The 13,427-nt window shown below is 48.0% G+C and overlaps 2 protein-coding genes across 6 annotated transcripts in view; one reads left to right on the top strand and one right to left on the bottom strand.

The window, feature by feature from the left end:
• Positions 1–13,427, top strand: part of plch2a (phospholipase C, eta 2a) — a 103,469-nt gene that overhangs the window by 12,579 nt on the left and 77,463 nt on the right. Inside the window, exon 1 of one of the 5 annotated variants that reach the window (XM_037976915.1) lies at positions 11,342–11,375. The exons of the other annotated variants lie outside the window; for them this stretch is intronic. Within the exon in view, the coding sequence (XP_037832843.1) occupies positions 11,357–11,375 (19 nt within the window). The 5' untranslated portion in view covers positions 11,342–11,356. Of the gene's footprint in view, positions 1–11,341; positions 11,376–13,427 lie in introns of those variants that run through there. 5 annotated transcript variants of the gene reach the window in all.
• On the bottom strand, positions 4,967–6,837 carry LOC112449955 (plexin A3). Its single transcript, XM_025002907.2, has 3 exons — positions 6,270–6,837; positions 5,984–6,196; positions 4,967–5,174 (listed from the first exon to the last, which is right to left on the bottom strand). The coding sequence occupies exons 1-3, from the start codon at positions 6,470–6,472 to the stop codon at positions 4,982–4,984; spliced, it is 609 nt and encodes a 202-aa protein (XP_024858675.2). The 5' UTR covers positions 6,473–6,837; the 3' UTR covers positions 4,967–4,981.

Below are 13,427 nucleotides of genomic sequence, written 5' to 3'. Positions count from 1 at the left end.
GTAGCAAAGCTGCGCTCTTCTTCGTAGACATTGAGTTTGGCTGCAGCTGCACACAGTTGCAGCGCCTCCTACAGGAAACTGGTGGAGCTACGCAGAGAACCACGCCGTTCAGAAGCCTTGTTTGGATTCATGTTTTTATAAAACACTGAGATCCGGACCTCGGGGTCCTCAGTGGGAGCGACGGTTCTGCCTGTGACCCGCAGAGCGTGTGAAGAATCTGTCTTTATGTGAGGCGGCGTGAGGCCCCATGTCGTGGGGAGTCCTTCAGGCCTCTGCTGTCCGCCGCCGTTTGATTCATCTGCTTGGTTTACCTCGAACGTGTTGCATAACTTTGCATTTTGCCACAACTGCAGTTCCTCCCCCCCCCACTGAATCCAGCTGATTATAAGCTGCGCTCTGCGTGCTCCTCTGGGGTCATGTGGTTAAAAAAAAACGCTTTCACAGCTGCTGAAAATCTTACAAAGACGTTCGGATGCACAGAAGGTCAGATTGAGTTTTATTAAACCAAACTAGAAAGCAGTTCATGCATAAACATCAAGCTTCTCGTTATTCAGATACTTCCAGGTGCAGCGCGGCGCTCTAATGGAGAACAAATGAAAAGTGGCGCTGATTTATTTCAGACGTGTTTCCGTGTGTCTGCAGAAAAGTTTACTGTTTTTTTGCAAACAGAAGGTCTTTTAATCTGAAGGGAGAAAGACAAAATAAAAGCACAACTTTAGGGCTAATGTGAGTAGAAAGGAGGACGAAGCATATCTGCAACAAGTAAGATATTAACTGTTCTAATCTTTCCATATATTCAAACTTTCCTTTGAATATTTTAGGATAGGAATGAAGGACAGACAATCATTTCATGTCAGCAAAATATTTCTTCAGCCATTGGACAGCTTTCATTTCACCGCTCTGAAGGTAATCACTGGACGTAGATTTATAACCGGTTAACCTTTGGAGCCGACCCGATTCAAAATGTCCGCCACAGCTAATCAACCTGAGCAGACACTTAAAGGGTTAAACTGAGACGTACAGATGTGGTTGTAGCTGAGAGTCGTCCTCTGAGCTCGAACACGACCCAAAAATGTTAAAACTGTTTGTCCATTCGTCTCCTCCTTTCCGGGAGCTGGTGTCTGTCTCCAGCCGTCTCTGTGGGAGAGACGGGGGGACACGTGGACATGTCTCCAGTCCATCACAGGGACACATGGAGACAAACGAGACAAACCGTTCACCCTCTCACTCACACCGAGGATGCAGGCCTCCGCTTGATGCTCAGACAGAACTTCCTGCTTTCTTTCCTGCCTCCATCTTTATCTTTCTGCCTCTCCATCTTTAGCTCTCTGTCATCAGATGAGCAGGAAGTGGGCGGGGCTTACGGCACGCTGCAGAATGAGTGCTTTCTCACATTTAGCCGCCAAAGTCACGAGATTTGTCGCTTTAAAAAAATGCTAAAGGGATCAGAAAACTTGCTAAATATAGTGTTAAAGTGACAAAAAGGCCGTGTGCGTGTGTTTTTGCGTGAGAAATACAAAGTGTGGTGTGTGAGGGCCAAATGCGGGACTTTTGTCTGTCCCGCACAGGGTGATGAGGGACACGGGACAGGGGGACTAAATGCGGGACAGTTGGCAAGTCTGATATTCCAACTCAAACCAACACAGATTCAGACTGAATCCAGTTAAATCCAACTTAAAAACGTCTGCGTGAAGCACAGCTGATTCCAGATCAGCCAGATTCAGGATGAATCTGAATCAGTTCAGTTCACCGTCCCACTCCACTGTGTGTGTTTGTTGGACACACAGATCGTCTGTTTACAAGCTCACCGAGCCTCTAATGAACACGATAAACAATCCATCACCATGAATTAATCATGATGATGGAATTTTAATGAGGGATTAAAAATGCATGTCATGCAGATGAGCCCGTTGTCTTTCATTTAACACCAACACCTGTTCGACGGCCGAGACGAGAAACCAGGAAACGGGCACTGACTTCGTCTGCTTTATCGGACCTGAACTGAACCAAGAACTTCCTTCATGACGGTTCCTGAAAACGTTCCCGACGGTTCTTGGTTTCCTCCCGCGAGTCGGGAAGTGTTTGGTGATCTAATAAACCTGAATAATTTGACTTTAACTGCAGAAGAAGACACTAAAAGATGATCTGCATGAAGCTGAAGTTGAGCTGGGAGTCCTGACAGGACATTAGAGCAAAACTCCTCAGCATGTTTTTATTATTTTCATCACAGAGAAAAGTTTTTCAAAGCAGCTTCAAACACTGAATCTGGGTTTATAACTCAGACAAAGAGTCGTTCTTTTCCTCAGTGACGTTTTTACCTCCTGCTGATCTCCCGGAGGCCCCCCCCCCCGCAGCGAGCAGCATGGCGTGGAAATGAGCTTGATTCTTGTTGTTTCAGTACCATGATGATCACAGAGGTAGACGTTTGTTAGCTGAAGGAGGAGCAGCATCTACATGATCGCCGGCCAGCAGGGGGCAGCGTAGCTCCCTCTCTCACCTCACGCCTTAATGAAGCCGCCGCCTCAGATTTCTGCTAATTTAAGGCTGATTCTGGGGAGGAGGTCAAAGGTTAACGAGCTCATTTCCTCTGAGCGCGACCTCCTCTTAATTAAAAACCGTTCTATTTATAACGATGCTTCAGTCAGTTGGAACACGGCTCTGCTCGAAAGGCAGCGTTTGTGTGTCTGTTAGCAGAATATCTCATGAAATGCTGGACGTAATTTAACGAACCTCCCGGAGATTAATCTCTGGACAAACGTCTACAGCTGATTATTTTTTGGAGTCAGCCCTTTTCAAGATGGTCGCCACAGCTAGCTGAACGTTGCCAACACTCAGATGGCTCGAAGTCAGTCGGTTTTGGTGGGGTAGTCGCTGAGAGTCGTCCACACGCTCGGATCGAACCAGTGAGGTTTCACAACATCAGCCTCAGTCCTCTTCTCTCCTGGATTTGGACGGGTCGTCTCCGGGTCCGTCCCTCTTTAAGGAGACCTCAGCCTCAGTCCTCTTCTCTCCTGGATTTGGACGGGTCGTCTCCGGGTCCGTCCCTCTTTAAGGAGACCTCAGCCTCAGTCCTCTTCTCTCCTGGATTTGGACGGGTCGTCTCCGGGTCCGTCCCTCTTTAAGGAGACCTCAGCCTCAGTCCTCTTCTCTCCTGGATTTGGACGGGTCGTCTACGTGTTCGTCCCTCTTTAAGGACACCTCAGCAGAAATGTCTTCTCTGGGGACAGTTCCTGGAAAGTGGGACGCCTGGATCGTCCCTCCAGGTCTCTCTGGCTCTGAAATAAACAGACTTTCAGGCTGACTGACAGCTCGGCTTGGGGTTTTTTCCTTCCGTGCTTGAGGATTCAGAGCGGAGAAGCCGGCTTCAGACTTTCGTCAGAAGACATGTCTGAACATCTCCTGGAGACGCCGGGGACCGAACCCTTGACCTCATGGTTGATTGACAACCTCAGCTGCCACCTGAGCTTCCTGCAGAAAGAGTAACGAGATTCAGGATGGGGAGAAAATCACTTTCAGCCCAGAAGCTGCTGAAGATGAAGAATCTTCCTCCTGTGCTGAACCACCGCGGCCGTTTAACGTCATGTTCTGTTTAATAAAAGATTCCTGTCAACCGCAGGTATTAGCAGCACGCTAATTAAATCAGCGGAGGTGTCTGTAAGTCTTAACGCGGTGAAGAATCCCGAGTGTCTGCTTTGGGCTGCCGGTCACGTCTGATAAATCCGTTTATTTTCGGAGCGATTGGACGGGAGGTGAACCGGCAAACAAGAAGTGTGACCTCAGCGCGGAGCGCCGCAGGACGGGAACGCTGATTTATGGGAAAATATTGCCGATAACTGAGAGAAACAATCCCTGCAAAGGTTTGACTGAAAGCAGCTTTCAGCTCTGAGGCGGAGGAGGTCCACGGTCTGCGGGACAGATCTGACCTGTCCTGAGGTGCTGGACAGAAGGACAGAAGGACAGACCTCAGTCAGGATGAGAAAAAGCTGCTTACAGCTTTTAAACCTGTTGGAGCTCTAAACCCGGTCCCGTCCTGTCCTGAGGTGCTGGACACTCGGGACAGAAGGACAGTTATATATGTCTCACAGACCTCCGAAACTCTCCGGATTCACTGTTGATGAAGCTACAACTGACGGAGCTTTAATCGTTCATCAGGGCGTTCCTCAGGGCTCCATACTGGGTCCTGTTTAATTAACTTTTTACATAAATAACTACAGCTCAGTTTGAACCGACACCAATCGATCTCCTGTGTGAGAGCGGCTATTTTAAACAGTTTAACATAAAATCTCTGCAGCCAGCTTCCCTTTGAGCAAAGAGGCATTTTTCTCTGTTTCCATCGAGCCTCTGAATCAGTGCAGCTGCAGGTAAATCCCTCCGCTGAGCGGATTCAGGTGGATTTATGGAGGCGTGACGGGAGACTCCGTCCATCCGAGCCGTGGTGTCAGGAAACACAACCTGGGCCATAAAAAATGACAACAGGAACCATAAAAACTTTGTTTCAATCAGAGGACAGCAGAGTGAGGTCAGAGGGACGAGGTGACGTTTGTCTTCTGCAGAGCCGCAGGCAACGAGCAGAGAGAGACAATCTGTCCATGGTTGGACCGTCACGTCCATGTTCCATGAGTTCCCGTCCTGTTGGAGCTCTAAACCCGGTCCTGTTGGAGCTCTAAACCCGGTCTTGTTGGAGCTCTAAACCTGGTCCTGTTTGGAGCTCTAAACCCGGTCCTGTTGGAGCTCTAAACCTGGTCCTGTTTGGAGCTCTAAACCCGGTCCTGTTGGAGCTCTAAACCCGGTCCTGTTGGAGCTCTAAACCCGGTCCTGTTGGAGCTCTAAACCACCCGGTCCTGTTTGGAGCTCTAAACCCGGTCCTGTTGNGACTGTAGACCTGAACTGAGACTGCAGACCTGAACTGAGACTGTAGACCAGAACTGAGACTGTAGACCTGAACTGAGACCGTAGACCAGAATTGAGACCTACGACCTTTTCACCAGCACCAGTCAGACACAAGAAACATGGCCGCCCTCACCTCTTCCTTGTACTTGTTGATGTAGAAGTAGAGCTCGTTGAGCGCGCTCAGTGTGTTAAACTCGGTGCCGTGGAGACGGGATTGCTCCACCAGGTAGGCGTCCATGTCCTGGTCACTGATGCTGGGCATCTTTGAGATGTCCCGGTAGTACCTGAAGGACAGGGCGGGAGGACGGGGGGGGACAGGGGAGGACAGGGGAGGATAGTGGAGGACGGGTGGGAGGACAGGGGAGGACAAGCAGGGGGACAGGGGAAGACAGGGGAGGACGGTAGAGGACAGGGGAGGACAGTCAGGAGGACAGGGGAGGGCGGTGGAGGACACGGGAGAGCGGTGGAGGACAGGGGAGTACAGGGGAGGACGGTGGAGGACGGGCGGGGGGACAGGGGAAGACAGGGGAGGACGGGCAGCGGGACCGGGGAGGACAGGGGAGAACGGTGGAGGTCAGGGGAGGACGGTGGAGGACAGTCAGGAGGACAGGCAGAAGGAGGACAGCTGATCAGAAGCTTTGAACACCAGCTCATAGTCCGCACCGACAAACATCTGGATTTATGAATTGTCTGAAAAACTTCCTGAATCATAACGCAGATTCAGATTTGTGGGCGGGGCCTGATCATTAAAACTCAGGTCTATCTTTATAAAAGAATAAGAAAAGTTGAAGTTATATTTACTGAAGTCTCTGCTGCTGATACTTTTATCACCAACAGAAATCTTGATTTTCTGAGCCTGAGAAGAAGACGAAGCTCCTGGACATGTCCTCTGAACCAAACCTAATCAGTTCTTTAAAGGACCGTAGATCAGAAATATTCACTCAATAGTTTAAACAAATAAAACCCAATGTTTTTCCATCCCTATTCTAAAGAGTTATTTTATGTTCCTTTATTTTTATTTAAAGGATTATTCCGTTTTTTTCCTTGGAGATATTCTTCATAAACAGGTTGCCTCATCTTTTGGGCTGGTTACCTTTCCACCCAGCTCTTGTAGTTGGGGATGTCTTTAGCGTACAGCAGCTTGTTGGACGGTGAGTCTTTGCCGAGCCGATGTTCGGACGTTGAGCAGGAGTCCATGAAGGTCTGAGCGACGACCGACAAGCAGGCGTCGGTGATGCTGCTCTTATGGATGTCGAACACGAACTGAGGATTCTTAATGACGTTCACCCAGAACCTGAGAGGAAGGCTGCAGACCACAAACACATCAGATCCTTCCAGGCACCTCAGCAGCAAAGAGCTCCTCTCTGATTTTCTCTCACCAGTTGCTTTTCCAGGTGTGCCGGACGTCGGGATCGGTAATCTGCCGTTTGTCGGCCTGTTCGTCCAAGAAGTCAAACATGTATTTAATGGCCAACGGGAGCGCCGAGCCGCGATGGGCAGTGCTGAATACGGTCTCAAACAGGTCATCTACAAACTTCTGCAGCGTCCCCTGGTGGTGGGAAGACCAACACGTTAAAAGCATGTAACAAAGAATCTAACAACAACAAAAACCCAACATCCTCCTCACACACGCCACAGACCTGCGAAAAGGCGGAGTCGTAGGTCGATACACGAGTATCTGACCAGAAAACAAACCATTATCCAATAAGATGTTAGGAAGTTATCACTGTCAGCCTTATTTGTGTTTCCACGCTTCTAAAGGCTTGGTGGACCAGAGGCACAGAGCCCCAAGAAGGATGGCTCCTTTCCTTTGTCCTCTGAGAGGTTTGGTTACCAGGGCCAGGAAAACTGGTAATAAGCCAGGTACTGGTCTACAAAACCCATTTGTTTAGGAGTTATTATCTCCTCCAAGCTTTAAAGGTTGTAACCCCTTATACTCCAGTGGTCTGAGGTGTGGGAGAAAATCCCTGNCGGTCCTGTTGGAGCTCTAAACCCGGTCCTGTTGGAGCTCTAAACCACCCGGTCCTGTTGGAGCTCTAAACCCGGTCCTGTTAGGAGCTCTACAGCTCAGAGTTTAACCCTTTCTGTGAGGCTTACTTTTCAGTCTGCTTCATAGCCCGAACAGTGAGGGAGTGAGAGATGCGGGGTTACCGTGGCGACCACGATGATCAGGAACGTTTCTCTGGATCTCCTTCAGGTCGAAACATCAAAAAGTTCAGATTTTACAGATTAAACTGGAAACTTTAGGAGAAGCCGTCGGCCTCAGAGGCTTTTTTTAAAGGAAAATATTAAATTCCTTTTTGTTTTACGAGAAAACAGAAACAAGAATAAAGCGAAGATGCCAGCCTGAAACAGGAACGTCCCCATGTCTTCCACAGAGAAGCCATTAGGCTGCAGCTGCTCCACATAAACTCATATTTTATGAATGTCTTCATCTAAATCCTTCCTGTTATCTGTTATCAGCAGCAGCTGGAAACTGTTTTATTGTGAAAAATGCAGAATCATCACAGAATGAAATTTTCTTCTCATTCGTCGTGACGAGACCCGAAAAACTGAAAACTGTTCAATGAAACATTTTATTATAGAATCGCTTTGAGGGATAAAATATTTGACTTTCCGCTGATTTAAAAGAACAAAAATTAAAGTCTGTTGTGAAGAAATAAATTAATGTTTGTTTTGAAAACAGCGACTAAAAATTATATGTTCCAAAATAAAATCTGCCTTTCTTTTAATTCAAACGTGTTCTTCAGGAGATTAAATCAGAAACGTGGGGGCGGCCGCCGAGGTGGCCGAGAAAATGGTTCTACAGAAGAAGAAGAGAAATATTTTAAACTTATCAGTTCAAAAACTCGTCTCCGAGTCTCTGAGGTCAGGGTTCCCTTCAGGAACAGGCAGAACGTTCTGAGTCGTCTTCACGTTCGATGGTTGAAAGATTCATCTGCAGCAGTGAGGGCGATGCTCCGGCCTGTCGTGGAGAAGAAGGAGCTGAGCTGGACTCACTGGTCCGACCCTCTCCTGAGGTCCGTTAGTCCGTATAAAAGTCGCTTAAATGAACGAATCCAAAAAGGTTAAAAACAAAAACAACTGGGCTTCTGTTCTGTAAGCTGCAGATTAACTCACTCTCCTCACAACAGAAGCTCATTAGACGTTATGTAAACTGCAGATTAACCCACTCTCCTCACAACCGAGGCTCATTAGACGTTCTGTAAACTGCAGATTAACCCACTCTCCTCACAACAGAGGCTTATTAGGGCCTTTGTTAGCCTGACTCACTGATGGGCCAGTCAGGCTAACACAGCCCCTTATGAGCTTCTGTTGTGAAGAGAGTGCGTTAATCTGCAGCTTACAGAACGTCTCAGCTTTAAAAGCCAGAACTCCTCTCTGCTGTTTGAGCAGAAAGCTCCACAGAACAGAAGTCCAGAAGTTTCTGTTTTTAACCTTTTTTTAGCTTTCCTGCATCCTGGACGACCGAGAAGCTTCACCGGCTTAAATGAACAAGGACAAAGTGAGATTCTAAGTTCAAAATAGTTTATTTCCTCACAGTTTTGTGTCTCCAGCTGGTTTAGCTTACATATAAGGTGGGGCGCTGCTCCTCATCGAAAGGACTCGGCTGAGGTCTGATTAGTTTGTCTCCTGGGTGCAAAGATGACCCGACTGGACGGATGGATCTTAATTAAAGAAGAAATCACAGCAGCGCAGGTCAGGATTGTCATCTGCGAGAACATAAAAGATAAAACAAGAGAAATGTCTGAACTGGAGTCCTCCACAGGAGCTGAGCCTCCAGCCGGAAACGCCGCTGAAGAAGAATAAAGAGAAACGATAATGAGAGGTTTCGTCTTGAAAGGTGATCGCTCGCGTTAAGCAGAGCTAAAAATTAGTTTCTCGACTCGGAGGCGCCGAGCATCGTCCTAACGACTTCAGCTCCCCTCGCTCCTCGCTCAGGTTACATCTGACGCTTCAGGAGATAAATAAGAGCTAATCAAACGTCCGCCCAGACCGCTGAACCGCGTTTAAAAGGAACTCCGATGAAACGACGAGAACTGAATGAAACTGAAGCCGTCTGCCAAGAATCATCAACATCTGTTTGACTTCCATAACAAACTTTCTTATTTAAAGCTTAACAGTCATTTAGGACAGAGCAAGACTTTTATTTTGAAGAGTATGAGCTTTATTTTAAAACTCTAGTTTGAAACCTTCCTGTTTGCTGTTTTGATCGTTCTTTTATTTAATTCTCTTTAAACTAAAGTTTACTTCGAGACGACAGAAAGTCGAGGGTCATAAAGGATGTTTGAGGGAGAAATGTAGGCCTGAGAACAGAGACCCAGAATCTGCTGAGTCACTGGTTGCCACGGTGATTCCCACCTTTTTATTTTGAAGGGGAGGAGGCAGGATGGCGACAGAAAAGTAAACCTCAGACAAACATCGAATCTAAATTTGTTTGTAGCTCTGAACACATTTCGGCTGTTTCTGTCTCTCTCAGTTGAGCAAATAAATCGGCTTTTAGATCAACCAGCAGGTCGGAGAGAAAACCTGAAGTTTTCAAACGCTTCGCTGAAAGAAGAGGAAAGTGAAAAAATATCCACGTTTTGATGTATAAACTGACGGGAGCAGCATTCAAACTGCAGACATGGAAACTTTAAAAGAAGGACAGGAAATGAGTTTTTTCTCAAATCTGGTGATATTTACAGATGAATAACTAGAAGCCAGCAGCTCAGTGGAAGCAGTGATTTAATGTTTGGAGTATTAAACACAGAGAAGCAGACTCTCCTCCTCCTCCTCCCTTTTCTTCCTCGCGGCGTCGTTTTGCCCGAGGACAACGTTTCTGCTGAAAGCGTCAACAAACCTGGAGCTGAATAAACTCCTTTCTCCGGTGAAATTGCTCCATTTGTCCTCGGCCTGCTGTGCCTTGAAGGACACCTCGGTGCTGTGATTTAACGCAGACACGCAGGTGGGACTGGTGTCGGGTCCGGATGGATCTGGACCCTGCAGCGCCGTCTAAGTGACCGCAGGTTTAAATCCCCCCGGAGAGAATGAATGAACTACAGCTCAAACCCGACGTGAGACAGAGCCGAGTTCAAGCTCCATCGTTTCTGTGAGAAACTGGACTGAAATTAACTTCCACTGAAAAAACATCTTGGATTATTTCCTGACGATGCTTCTGTCGGTTCGACCCAAACGGCTAAAACCAGGAGGAGCGGACCAGGGGACCAGGGGACCAGGGGACCAGTGGACCAGGGGACCAGACAACCAGTGGACCAGTGGACCAGGGGACCAGTGAACCAGAGGACCAGGGGACCAGAGGACCAGTGGACCAGTGGACCAGGGGACCAGTGGACCAGAGGACCAGTGGACCAGAGGACCAGAGGACCAGTGGACCAGAGGACCAGAGGACCAGTGTACCAGAGGACCAGGGGACCAGTGGACCAGAGGACCAGTGGACCAGAGGACCAGATCATCCCTGTGAGGTTTCTAAGGGGGTCATGGAGTCTGACTCTCCAGTCTACATGGGGTTCATAGATCTGGAGGCTTATGACCGAGTTCCCCGAGGCGTTCTGTGGAGGGTTCTGCAGGAGTACGGGTTCTTGTAGAACCAAAGCAGGATCTGTCTGCATTCAGGCACAAAGTGGAGCTCGTTCTCCGTGCGGGTTGGACTCCAGGGCTGTCCCTAGTCTCTGATCCTGTTTGTGGTGTTCCTGGACAGGATCTTGAGGCGCAGTCACAGCGAGGAGGGGGTCTGGTTTGGGACCCTCAGGGTCTGAGGTTCCACAGATGATGTGGTTATATTCAGTCATATTAAGAACATTAACGTGGCGTCCATCTTGGCCAATAAATGAAATCTTTATTTATAAACATTTTCCCCATAGAAATACACAAAGATCTCTTCAGTTCCTTCCAAAACACTGATCTCTTTAAATTTAATGCTTCTTTTAGCTTTTAGCTGCTTCTAGCTACCATTTTTCTATCTTCAGCTAGCCTTTTGCTGCTTTTAGCCTGCAGTCCTTCGGCGCGGCGTTTTCGCAGGAAGTGCCGTTTCTGTTGTCCTGAAGGGTTTTAATCAAACTGATCAGAAATCAGAGGGAAACGTTCCTCAAACATCTGGAAATGACTGCAGATGTTTTCAGCTTCGCTGGCAGAGTGGCTGAAAGCTGGCGGGCGATATGCATTCCTCCAAGGAATGCCAGGCCTTTAATCAAGACTCATTTTTTAAATTTATTTGCTTTGATGCAAAAAAAAAAACCCAAAGATGTGAGAATAAATAATAAAGTGTGAAACAGCTGCTGATGTGCAGAGAGGCGAGACGAGGAAGACTCCGCCACAGAGAGAAAACCGGGGATGAAGAGGAGAAAAAGGGAGAATTGGGTTAACGCTAACACGGCAGAGAGAGAGGTGGCGAGGCAGAGGAGTCTCTGCTCTTCATCTCTCTGCTGTCAGACGCTGTAGCGGCTCGGCGGGAAGCGGCGAGGAGATGGAGCCTCAGAGGTTCAGTACGTGAGCGTTTCTTCTTCTTCTCCTTCTCTGCTGGTTTCTGACGGTTTCCTGACGTCTGATTGAATCTGCTGTTGGGGGGAAGTTGTTGAGTCTTTGGGTGATTTGAGTTTTATTCCTCAGGATTTCTCCTTCCTGTCAGCAGGTGAGGCGTCCGGCTCTGATTCGCTCATTTCTCGTTTCCTCCTGAGGAAAATGATCATTAATTGTTGTAAAAAGTGATCCTGATCGTCCGTCTCTAAAAAGATTCATGAATCCAGTTTCAGAGTCGGTCTCGTCCCTGTTGGCTGTTTTCTGTCCGTCTTCTCGTTTCTTCGAGCGGAAGGAGCCGATCCGTCACTCGAATATTAGATCCAGTGTTTGGTTCCTGAATGAAGTCCAAAGTTTCTGTAAATTCGTCTCCAACGTCAGGCTTTTCAGGGTGGGTTGATTATAAAAGTTCTGAGAATTTGTGGATTTCTGTCCATCTGTGGTAAATATTGGTGCCGGTCTTTGACTCAACGAGACGAGACCTGAAGGCGTCTGTTTGGTGACCAGGATTGACTGCAGCCGCGGGTTTCTCGGGGATTGACCGATGCTCCAAATAATGGGAACGTTCAGGACGATCAGATGTCTCAGCAGAAACGATACGTGTCACAGTTTAGCCAAGGGACGGAAGGAGACGGAAACTGTCCCCCTCAGATGGACGCAGACTGGTCCCACCAGAGTCCCTGTCCATAGAGTCCCTGTCCAACAAAGACCCTGTCCAACAGAGTCCCTGTCCAACAGAGTCCCTGTCCAACAGAGTCCCTGTCCACAGAGTCCCTGTCCACCAGAGTCCCTGTCCACAGTGTCCCTGTCCATAAAGACCCTGTCCACAGTGGAGACAGTTTTACATCACTGTGGACTGAGAGGACAGAGACAGAAGCTGCAGAACCGTCGATCTGGACTGAAACCTGCAGCTGTCCTCATGGACGAGACAAATGTCTCCTGGAGAAAACTGAGCTGTTTGGACACAAAGACAAGAAGGACGTTTGGAGGCTTTCAGACCTGAGAACACTGAACCAGCTGTCAGGCACGGTGGTGGCAGCATCGCGATGTGGGACTAAGTGAGGAGGACCACCTCCGGATGGAACCTGGACACAGTTGGACCAGGACGTCGGGTCGTCCTCCACCTGACTGAAAGGTTGGAGGTTTGAAACTCAGATCTGTGCAGAAATAAACGCAACCAAAGAGTCAAACATCAGCCAGGAGCTGGATGATGGAGACCCTGATGTCCAGGAGACACCTGCTGAGGGACATTTAACCAGAAACCAGTCGGTGGACGGACAAAAGAATCTATGATGAATTCAAACTTGTGCTCCAGATTTTTGTTGTTTGTTTTAAAAGGTTGATCATGAAGAAGGAAGTCTTTGGGAGGAACGATTTCCAGTCGGGTTGTTATTGTTCCGCAGCTGCCCTTTCGTTCCTCCTCCACCTGCGGTGGGATTTAAATCAACGAGCTCTCGATGCCGCGGCGTCTTCCTGTCCCGTAGTTAAATATTCCTCGAGGTGAGAAAAAGGAAACATTAACGGAACTTTCAGGCTGGAATGAGGATCAGATGATGAGATTCTTTTGTCATTTTCCATCAACACCTCTGTAATTGGTCGTCCGTTCTGTTGGGAAACGTAATTAGAGTTTTAGTGAAACACGACGCCTGCATCGATTCTGACGTTTGAACAAAAACGCGGCTTCATTATCGTGGACAGAGAAGACGTCCCCGTCCACCAGAAAGCTCCCAGAAAAGCATTGAAGCTCCTTGTTTCACTGTCCAGGTCAGACATTTTGTCTTTTATCTTTAAAATAAAATAAAAAAAAACACAAAACTGATTCACAAAAACATGCAGCTCCTTCAGGCAGGCTGTCTTCTGCTGTTAGACCGAGGACATCGTCCAACGGGGACAAAAGAGACAAAAAACTGCAATAAAAAAAACATGATAATTATCTAAACCTGGTCCTGTTTGGAGCTCTAAACCCGGTCCTGTTNGTCAGGTAGATCTCAGAGACCATCTTGCTGCCTCGGTCTCCTTCC

This window comes from Kryptolebias marmoratus, linkage group LG8 (genome assembly GCF_001649575.2).
Source record: "Kryptolebias marmoratus isolate JLee-2015 linkage group LG8, ASM164957v2, whole genome shotgun sequence".
Taxonomy (NCBI): Eukaryota; Metazoa; Chordata; class Actinopteri; order Cyprinodontiformes; family Rivulidae; genus Kryptolebias; species Kryptolebias marmoratus.
Note: the sequence above shows the minus strand (reverse complement) of the source record. Positions and strands in the feature narration are given on the sequence as shown.

Coding starts and splice junctions, on each gene's coding strand:
- LOC112449955 (XM_025002907.2), bottom strand. CDS start 6,472: ATGCTTTTAACGTGTTGGTCTTCCCACCACCAGGGGACGCTGCAGAAG. Junction 6,197..6,269: donor CACACCTGGAAAAGCAACTG/GTGAGAGAAAAT, acceptor TGTGGTCTGCAG/CCTTCCTCTCAGGTTCTGGG. Junction 5,175..5,983: donor TACAAGAGCTGGGTGGAAAG/GTAACCAGCCCA, acceptor CCTGTCCTTCAG/GTACTACCGGGACATCTCAA.